The 10,645-nt window shown below is 48.6% G+C and overlaps 1 protein-coding gene across 1 annotated transcript in view; it reads right to left on the bottom strand.

Annotated features, from left to right (window-relative positions):
* The window catches only part of alg8 (ALG8 alpha-1,3-glucosyltransferase), a 14,655-nt gene that overhangs the window by 577 nt on the left and 3,433 nt on the right, over window positions 1-10,645 (bottom strand). The window contains exons 5-12 of the mRNA XM_037687205.1: window positions 10,160-10,227; window positions 1,776-1,902; window positions 1,582-1,685; window positions 1,387-1,507; window positions 1,124-1,263; window positions 904-1,043; window positions 727-824; window positions 233-305 (exon numbers count right to left, since the gene is read on the bottom strand). Of these exons, the coding sequence (XP_037543133.1) occupies window positions 233-305; window positions 727-824; window positions 904-1,043; window positions 1,124-1,263; window positions 1,387-1,507; window positions 1,582-1,685; window positions 1,776-1,902; window positions 10,160-10,227 (871 nt within the window). The remainder of the gene's footprint in view (window positions 1-232; window positions 306-726; window positions 825-903; window positions 1,044-1,123; window positions 1,264-1,386; window positions 1,508-1,581; window positions 1,686-1,775; window positions 1,903-10,159; window positions 10,228-10,645) is intronic.

The raw sequence follows: 10,645 nt of genomic DNA on the forward strand, positions 1-10,645 counted from the left end.
GTCAGACAGGTGTGTGTGTGAAGTGTTGGGGGGTCAGACAGGTGTGTATGAAGTGTTGGGGGGTCAGACAGGTGTGTGTGAAGTGTTGGGGGGTCAGACAGGTGTGTGTGTAGTGTTGGGGGGTCAGACAGGTGTGTGTGTAGTGTTGGGGGGTCAGACAGGTGTGTGTGTAGTGTTGGGGGGTCAGACAGGTGTGTGTGTAGTGTTGGGGGGTCAGACAGGTGTGTCTCACCTGTGGAGCTTCCTGAGCGCAGAGAAGCAGAACACGGTGAACATCAGCATCACACACACTTTGATGGGCAGCTCTGGAAACATCAACTTCCTGTCACTTCACTCAGACGTGAACAGAAAAACATCAGAACCTTCGGATCAGAACCGACCGCCGTTAGAACGTTCAGAAAAGTTCTGGACAGAAGATGCTCCAACACCCCTCCTCTACGCCACGCTCTTATTTTGAAGTTCTGTCAGCAGAGTGCGTTTCCTGAACGACTCGAGCAGATCAACGTGTTGGAGCTCCAGGTCAACCCGGCTGAGGAGCGGCGCTGGGACAGGAAGTGACCTGACCTTTGACGTCTGAGGGGGATCAGAGCCGCTCTTACTGGATTTTGTCTGAAGTTCTGGTGTCTAAAGGCGGAGCTGGTTCTGATCCAGATTCACGTTTGACAGTTTTGTGTTGATTTTTAAAGCTACAGGACGGGTTCTGTTTAGACCAGCGGTTCTGATTACCTGCGGGGGTGAAGAGCAGTGGGAACAGGGAGTAATGTCCTGTGGTGCTCAGCAGCAGGAATGTCCCAGCATCCTCTCTGTTCTCCACCGCCAGGATGCTGCAAAAAACAAACATGGATAAAATTCTTCGGATGTTTCACCGCCCGCAGCCTAACGGGTCGGACCGGGTCGGCCCACCTGAGCGGCACGATGGCGAGGAGGATGGCCTTCTCGTGAACATGCCATCCGAACATGAAGGAGCCCAGAGCGCAGAGGAGCAGGCAGCGCAGGAAGCCCCGCCCACCAGTGGGACGCCACCAGATGGACGCCACCGCCGGCTTCAGAGAGGAGGAGAGTTAAAAACACCAGAACCTAGGAGGTCCAGCTGAGCTGTGGAACTGGACCGGTTCCGACTCACCAGGATGGATAGAAGAGTGCAGACGAGCGTGACGGAGGGAGAGATGGAGGGGAGCACCGAGTGCTGGAACTCCTGGACCAAACCACCCGTCATGGAGGCCTGAGGAAGCTCCGCCTCCTGCAGCAGCTTCAGACGGACGCCTCAACAAAATAAAAGCTTTATATTTAAACTGTCAAAATAAAAGTCATTTTCTATAAATCTGAACTTGAGCTCAGAAGTTCTTTCTTTATAAAACCTAAACTCCAGAGGGGGGGGAGCCTCACCGAGCAGCACCAGAACTTTATCCAGAACGTTGTACAGGGCCCAGACGTTGGGGGCCCAGTAGGCGTGGCAGAGCCCTCGTTTGAAGGGGAAGAGTCGGGTCAGAACCTGCGGCAGCTGGCCCTGAAAAACACAACAGCTGCAGCATAACAAGGAAAAAGGTTCTGGTTCTGGTCGGACTGACTGGCGGGTCTCACCATGACAACAAACGGACCGAAGGACAGAGCGAAGACAGACGTGACGATGCTGCCTAGAACCAAGAGACGGACCGGGCTGAAACTCCTCCACCTGATGGAGCCGTCTGTACAGAACCAGACAGAACCCCGGGTGGGTCAGAACCACAGGTCCTTCAGAACCACCCGTGGCTCAGAATCTCAGTGTGAGCCGGTACCGTTGTTGTCCTGGGTGAAGCAGTAGCTCCTCAACAGGAAGACGCCGTACGCCGGCGCCACATAGAGGAAGATGTGCTTCAGGTTGAGCAGGACGGCAAACAGCAGCGCTCCCTGCAGGTGGCGAGCCTAAACAGGAAACAGGAAGTGAAAATGTGGGTGGAAAAGGTGGAACACCCACATCTCCCTCCACCTTCATTCGCCCCACTCTGGGCCCCTGAGCAAGGCCCTTAACCCCCACCATCTGCTCCCTAAACAGGTCTCTCTTGAAAATGAGTTCTCGTGGCTCAATGAGTCGACCTGGATAAATAAAGAGTAAATGGAAAAAAAAGATTTCAAAACAGGGCAGCACGGTGGTGCAGCTGGTAGAGCTGCTGCCTCTCAGCGAGCAGGTCCCTGGTTCAAACCCCGGTCCAGGGGCCTTTCTGGGTGGAGTTTGCATGTTCTCTCCGTGCTGCGTGGGTTTTCTCCGGGTACTCCGGTTTCCTCCCACAGATTAAAAACATGCATGTTAGGCTGATTGGTAACTCTAAATTGTCCCTAGGTGTGAGTGAGAGACTGAATGGTTGTTTGTCTCGTTTGTCTCTATGTGTCCCTGTGATGGACTTGCGACCCGTCCAGGGTGTACCCCGCCCCTCGCACAGTGATTGCTGGACATGGGCACCAGTGACTCCCGTGACCCAAAATGGAATAAGCGGGTAAAGATAATGGATGGATGGATTTCAAAACATACATGAGTATTTTGAACTGTCATTTTTTTCATTCAATCTTTAGACGGTAAATCCCATTGAGCCTCGAGGACTCATTTACAAGAGAGACCTGATTTCAACAAAGAATGATGACAACAATGGACAACATCCATCCATCCATTCATCCATCCATCCATTTTCTTCCGCTTATCCGGGGTCAGGTCGCGGGGGTAGCAGCCTAAGTAGGGAGGCCCAGACTTCCCTCTACCCAGCCACTTGGTCCAGCTCCTCCGGGGGAATCCCGAGGCGTTCCCAGGCCAGCCGAGAAACATAGTCTCTCCAGCGTGTCCTGGGTCTTCCTCTGGGTCTACTCCCAGTGGGACGTGTCCCGAACACCTCACCAGGGAGGCATCCAGGAGGCATCCTAACCAGATGCTTGGCCACCTCAACTGTCTCCTCTCGACGTGGAGAAGCAGCGGCTCTACTCTGAGTCCCTCCCGGATGATCGAGCTTCTCACCCTATCTCTAAGGGAGAGCCCAGACACCCTGCGGAGAAAACTCATTTCGGCCGCTTGTATCCGAGATCTCGTTCTTTTGGTCACAACTAAAAGCTCATGACCATAGATGAGGGTAGGAACGTAGATCGATCGGTACATTAAGAGCTTCACCTTTTGACTCAGCTCTCTCTTCACCACAACAGACCGGGACAGCGCCCGCTTCACTGCAGACTCTGCACCTATCCTCCTATCGATCTCACGCTCCATTTTTCCCTCATTCGTGAACAAGACCCCAAGATACTTGAACTCCTCCACTTGGGGTAGGACCTCCTCCCTGACCCTGAGAGGGCACTCTACCCTTTTCCGGCTCAAGACCATGGCCTCGGATTTGGAGGAACTGATCTTCATCCCGGCCGCGTCGCACTTGGTTGCGAACTGCTCCAGCGAAAGCTGTAGATCACGATCTAATGAAGCCAATAAGACCACATCATATGCAAAAAGCAGGGACGCAATCCTAAGTCCACCAAAATGGATCCCCTCAACACCTTGGCTGCGCCTAGAAATTCTGTCCATAAAAGTTACGAACAGAATCAGTGACAAAGGGCACAGTGACAACAATAAACAGTTATAAAAAGTCATACAGATTTTTTTTCTTTCTTAACAAATAGGATGGCTAAAAAAAAGAAAAGTAGCAAAAAACAGCTAGATTCTAAGGTGATTGTAGAAAACTAAAAACAGGAACATGTCTGCATTGGTCCCCTCCAGGACATGACATAATGTGCTCACTATGACCTGTACCAGTTAAAAATCAGGCTGCAGCATTTTGGACCAGTTGTAGACGTGCAATGGAGGATTGAGTGATTCCAAACAGAAGCGCATTGCAGTAATCGAGCCTGGATGTTATGAACGCATGGATCACTCTCAAGATTCTTTTTGGGCAATATGGGCTTCAGCTTAGACAGTCTCAGCTGAAAAAAAACAGGATTTAACAATCATGTTTACATGACTGTAAAGTTTTAAGGAAGGGTCTATTATCACGCCCAGATTAATGACTCTTTGTTTCTCTAACGGAGCTAGAGAGGAAAGGTTGATGCAGTGGTTCATGAACGTGCCATTGGGATGGAACAACATGACTTCAAACTTCTTCTCATTGAAACTTAAGAAGTTTAAAGCCATCCAGTCCTGGATGTCAGCCAGGCAGTCAAGAAGAGGTTGAATAGAGTGTGTGCCTCTGTGCCTCAGGGGGAAGTAAATTTGACAGTCATCGGTGTAGAAATGAAAGGGAATGTTGTGTTTGTGGAAAATAGCACTTAGTGGCAGCAGTTATAAAGAAAAGAGAAGGGGACCAAGGATGGACCCCTGCGGTACCCCCCACTGAAGCGATGGGATGCTGAACTGAAATCTTTGATACCGACATAAAAGGTTCTGTCAGAGAGGTAGGACCTAAACCAATTGAGGGCTGACCCTGTGATGCCCACCCACTGCTCTAGCCTAGAAATGAGGATCCATGGTCGATTGTGTCAAAAGCAGATGTAAGGTCCAATAGGACAAGCAGCACAGAATCATCTGCATCAGTGGCTAGGAAAATGTAATTAAAAACCTTCAGTAGAGCCATTTCAGTGCTGTGGAGAGATTTAAAGCCAGACTGGAATAACTCTAAGATAGCGTGATCCTCCAATAAACATTTAAACTGAGACCCAACTATTTTTTCCAGTAGTTTGGAGGTAAATGGGAGTCTGGGGACAGGCCGGAAGTTGGACACGACTGAGGGGTCAAGGTTGGGTTTTTTCAGGAGAGGCTGGACAGCAGCATGTTTAAAGGTTTTTGGCACCACACCTGAGGATAAACTGCTATTCACAATAGCAAGAATACAGGGACACAGAGTAGGAAAAACCTCCTTTAGTAGTCAAGGGGGGACCACATCAAAGGAGGAACCAGATGGCTTCATGCTGCACATTACCTGCTCCAGAGAAGATGGAGAGATTGGCTTAAAGTGGTCAAATACAGCTGCACATTGAGATGGGATGGAAGGATCGTGAGCTGTTGGAGAAATGAGTGCCTGGATATTAGCAACTTTTTCTAAAAAGAGGGGGAAGTTCTCACACAGTTCAGTTGAGGCTTCCAGAGGTGAAGGTTCACTGAGGTGTAGAACTGCTTTCAGTGTGGAAAAAAGAACTTAGGGGTTGTGAGAGTTGGAGACAATTATATCAGAAGAATTTAGATTTAGCAGCTTTAAGTGCTTTCTAATAACGACGCCAACTCTTCCATAACATTTGAAAAGAAACCTGCAGCCGGTCTTTCCTCCACCTGCGCTCTGCTCTCCTACACTACTGTCTAACGGCTTGAGTGATGTCATTAAGCCAAGGTTCTGATTTAAGCTTAGTTTTTCTGGATTTAATGGGAGCAACATGGACAGAACATTAAAACAAACAGAGTTGAACTGTCGCCTGTCTGACCCCATGTCCACATGAGTAATGACAGTGTGACCTGGGGGGTGGATTGGGAGGAACGGCCTCTGATCTGAACCCGAGCGATGTTCTGTTGTTGGACTTCTGTCTAGTCATAGTTTGTCCAACATGAAAACCATGCTCCAACATAAGGGTGTCCATACGTGCACTTGGCACCAGGATGCCTGAGGTCGTAGATCGATGACTGACTTCATAGTCATGTCATCTGATTTGAGGCCGTTTGTTTTGGACATTCAGGTGAAGAAAGGAGCTGAGCTGTCAGCTGATCACCACCTGGTAGTGAGTTGGTGTTTCAGATGGTGGGGGAAGATGCTGGACAGACCTGGTAGACCCAAACGTGTGGTGAGGGTTTGCTGGGAACGCCTGGCAGAAGAACCCGTCAGAGAGATCTTCAACTCACACCTCTAGGAGAGTTTTACCTGCATCCCAGCGGAGGTGAGGGACATTGAGTCCGAGTGGACCATGTTTTGCTCCTCGGTTGTTGAGGTATCTGCCTTGAGCCGTGGCTGCAAGGTTGTCGGTGATTCTCGTGGTGGCCATCCTTGAACTTGGTGGTGGACACCCCAGGTTAGGGAGGCTGTCAAGCTGAAGAAGGAGTCGCTGGTGAAGATTCTCAGTCTTCCAGGACATGGTAAATCAATAAAAGGTTAAAAACAAAAACAACTGGACTTTATTTGTAACTGAAGACGTTTCACTTCTCATCCAAGAAGCTTTCTCAATTCAAAGGAACAAGGAATGTGTGATTCAAGTTATAAAGCAGAGGTGTTCTGTAAGCTTGCATAATGCAGATTGACCTCTCACTCTTCACAATGGAGGATCATTAGGGTCTTTGTTAGTCTCACCCACGGATGGGCCACTCTGGTCACATGGTTGAAATTCCTGATAGGTGTGAAACTGGATGGGTATCAGTCCTAAAGCTGCATTACATGTTTTTGATAGTTGAAATCTGAGACCCCCTCCTCTGTTTAAAAATGGTTGATCTCTTTTTAAATAAACAGACTCCATCACTCCCTCTCAAACCATCTCTCCTCTCTGTCCAAAATATGAACATTCTGGTCCTCAAAGGAGTGTCCTGTTAGAAGTTTAATCTTACTGGAGGCCCGATCTGACCTACTCTGAACTATCACCTGGTTTAGACCAGATCAGATGAGTCTCAGAGGCTCACAATGAGCGATCCCAGTGTCAACACCCGATGAAGAGTCATTTTTGTTTGCTTGCTTCCAACACTTAGATTTGCACATCACCCTATTATCCACCATCAGAAACAGATAAGACCAATGATGTCAGACAGTCGCCCCACTGAAACACACTGATAGGCTTTGCCCGCCCCGGATGTGGAGGCGGAGCCAAGGGCCAGCATAAGCTGGGGCGTTCTGTTGCACAGAGCCTCCGCTTCCACTTTTGGGTTAAGACAAGTCAGATGGACGCCTCAGCACTGAACTTTTAACTTTTCCTGCCTAAATGGTAAATAGAATTTACCTCTCCTGATTTTATTGAGTTCGTGTGAGTTTCTTCTCCACCTGGGAACAAAAGAACCGGAAGGGTGCCATGGTCAGACGGCTGATAGTCCCTCATCCTTGAGGTGCATGTGAACAGCTGAGTCTTGTCCTACAGAGGTGGTTCTCCTGTGTTGAGCCATGCGTCTGTGAAGAGGCTGTTTAGTTTCTCCAATGTAGAGATCTGAACAGTCTTCGCTGCAATGGACCACATACACTACACCACTCTGTTTGTGTATGGGTGTTTTGTCTTTAAGGTGGACCAGCCTCTGTCTGAGAGTCCTGATGGATTTGAAATGTACTGGGATGTTTTGTTTGGAGAAAATCCTTCTGAGTTTCTCAGATGCTCCAGCAACATAAGGGATGACAATGTTTTTACATCTCTTCTCCTGGTTCTGTTCAGTGGTGTTTTGTAGATTTACTTGCTGACTTGATAAAGTCTTGACTTGATAAAGTCTTGACTTGACTCACAGCTTTAGGACTGATACCCAGCCAGTTTCACACCTATCAGGAATTTCAACCATGTGACGAGTGGCCCCCTTAGTGGGTGGGACTAACAAAGATCCCAACGGTCCTCTGTTGTGAAGAGTGAGAGGTCAGTCTGCATTATGCAAGCTTACAGAACACCACAGCCCTATAAGTCGAATCCCACAATCCTTGTTTCTATGAACTGAGGAAGCTCCTCGGAAGAAAAACAAAACGTCTTCAGTTAAAAACCATACCATACCATACCAATTTATTTATATAGCACTTAAGTCTTCAAATAAAATCCAGTTGGTTTGTTTAACCTTTTTTTGAAGGAGTCCAATCGGTCCTTGTTGACTGGTGGAACTCCGGAGGCAGATGACGAGTACTGGAGGGTCAAGTGGTCCACAGCCTTGGCTGTTGCTGAGGCAAAAGCTCAGATGTGGGAGGAGTTCAGTGAGACCCTGGATAGAGACTATCGGTCGGCTCTGAAGACATTCTGGCAAACCATCAGGCAGCTTGAGGAGGGGAAAGTAGCTCTTTAATAACGCTGTGTTCAGTGAAGGTGAGGTGCTGTTGACCTCAACCAGTGATGTCGTCAGAAGGTGGAAGGAATATTTCTCAGTCCTTCTCAATCCCACCAGCATGTTTTGCATTGAGGAAACTGAGCTGGGGACTTTGGGGCTGGAAGCTCTGTGGCGGCAGGGCTCCAGGAGTGAATGAGATCCGCGTTGATTGCCTTAAGGCTCTGGATGTTGTAAGGCTGTCGGTTGACGTTGTTGCAACATTGCGTGGGCATTGGGGGCAGTGTCACTGGATTGGCAGACTGGGGTGGTGGTTCTCCTCTTCAAAAAGGGGGACCGGAGGGTGTGCTCCAATTACAGGGGCATCACTCTCCTTAGCTTCCCTGGTAAGGTCTATTCAGGGGTACTAGAGAGACTAGTCCGATTGTTGGTCAAACCTCAGATCCAGGAGAAACAATGCGAGTTCCATCTGTCCTGGCCATGGAACACTGGATCAGCTCTTTACCCTCAGTACGGTCCTCAAGTGGGCATGGGAGTTTGCCCATACAGTCTACGTGTTTTGTGGACTTGGAGAAGACATTCGACCGTGTTCTTCGGGGTACACTGTGGGGGGTGCTCCGTGAGTTTGGGGCCCATTGTAACGGGCTGTTCAGTCCCTATACAAGTGGTAGGACAGCTTGGTTCACATTGCCGGTAGTAAGTCGGACCCCTTCAGGGTGGGAGTTGGACTCCACCAGGGCTGCCTGTTGTCACGATTCTGTTCATAACTTTTACGGACAGACTTTCTCGGTACAGCCAGGGGGTGGAGGGAGTCCGGTTCAGTGGCCTTAGGATTCATCTCTGCTCTTTGCAGATGATGTGGTCCTGTTGGCATCACTGTGCTGTGATCTTCAGCTCTCACTGGAGCAATCCACATTCGAGTGTGAAGCGGTCTATTTATTTAACCTTTATTTAACCAGGCAAATCCCACTGAGATCATAGATTTCTTTTGCAAGGGAGGTCTGGGCCTGAAGGCAGCCTAACATGCATGTTTTTGGTCTGTGGGAGGAAACCGGAGTAACTGGAGAAAACCCAGGCAAGCACGAGAAGAACATGCAAACTCCACACGGAAAGACCCCAGGTCTAACCGGGGATTGAACCCAGGGCCTTCTTGCTGTGAGACAACAGTGCTAACCACTGAGCCGTCGTGCTTGGGATGAGAACCAGCACCTCCAAATCTGAGGCCATGGTCTTCAGTCAGAAAAGGGTGGATTATTCTCTCCAGATCGAGGGTGAGTTTCTGCCTCAAGTGGAGGAGTTCAAGTATCTCGGGGTTTTGTTCACGAGTGAGGGAAGAATGGAGCGTGAGATTGACAGACAGATTTGTACAGCATCTGCAGTATTGCAGCTCTGTACCAGTCCGTTGTGGTGAAAACGGAGCTGAACTGTAAGACAAAGCTGTCTGTTTACCAATCGGTCTACGTTCCTACCCTCACCTATAGTCATGAACTCTGGTAAGGATGCTTCCTGGGCACCTCCCTATGGAGGTGCTTCAGGCATGTCTGACTGGGAGGAGACCCCAGGGAAGATCTAGGACAAGCTAGAGAGACTATGTCTCTCTGCTGGACTGGAAACTCCTTGGAGTCCTCCCAGAAGAGCTGGAAGAGGCTGTGGAGAGAGATGTCTGGACCTCCCTGCTCAAGCTGCTGCACCAGAGACCCGAGTCCAGAACAAGAGGAAAATGATGGATGGATGGATTGGATCATTTTTAAAACAATCAAATTCTGTTTTTGTTTATGCTAATTTTAGCCTTTAACTAATCTTTTGCTATATTTATGTTTTAGTTAATGTGTTGCTCAATTTAGCTTATAGCTAACGTTTTGCTGGTCTGAAAGCAGTGTGTCTGTTCAATGCTCTGAGACGACATGAATTGGCACTTTATAAATAAACTGAAATGAAAACGAAAGCAGTGTTGGCACAGAGTGTGGTCGCTGTGGTTCTGTAATGGTATGTGCTGGTGTTTTGTGCAGCCTCTGCAGGACACAGTGCGAGATTTGAATTTTGTTTAACCTCCTCTTCACTCGTGTTCCCCTTTTTCTAAACTAATGAAAAAGGAGCGCCTCTCAGAGACTGCCGCCTCAGACACCCCGTCTACCCAAATCTGTTGTTTGTTTGTGGTTCTTCGGATGGGCTGTACTGAAATGAAAGTTTGTTGTGCTCTGTGCAGTGACAAAGCTGATTCTTCTTTTGTGGTCCTGGAAATCAGACCTGCAGATGTTTAGCCACCGACAGCAGCAGGAAGCCAAACAGGAAGCCGTTGTACTGAAAATGAATATCTGAGGAGGAAAATATGAAGAAAAAACATGAAGCTGAGAGGTGGGTGGAGCCTTTATCACACAGCTGGTGTTCTACTCCACCTAGATGTCAGAATTTCTGGTCAGAGGTTATGGATGTTTAAATTACAATGGCTGAGAATCATCTCTGCCCATGAACCATATGTTTGGGTTAGCGGAGGAGCTGGGGGAGACTACAGCTGGCTCCACGAACACCTCCTGAGCTCTGTGAGCTCGGCTGAACCAATAAGGACATGAAAGCAAGCTGAGGAGACAGCTGGAGGAAGATTCTCATGACTGGTCTTCATGCGTGTACTTTATAGGCATTTATGGTCTTCATGTGTGTACTTTATGTACATTTATGGTCTTCATGCGTGTACTTTATGTACATTTATGGTCTTAATGTGTGTACTTTATGTAC

This window comes from Nematolebias whitei, chromosome 14 (assembly GCF_014905685.2).
Source record: "Nematolebias whitei isolate Nwh7 chromosome 14, NemWhi1, whole genome shotgun sequence".
Classification (NCBI taxonomy): Eukaryota; Metazoa; Chordata; class Actinopteri; order Cyprinodontiformes; family Rivulidae; genus Nematolebias; species Nematolebias whitei.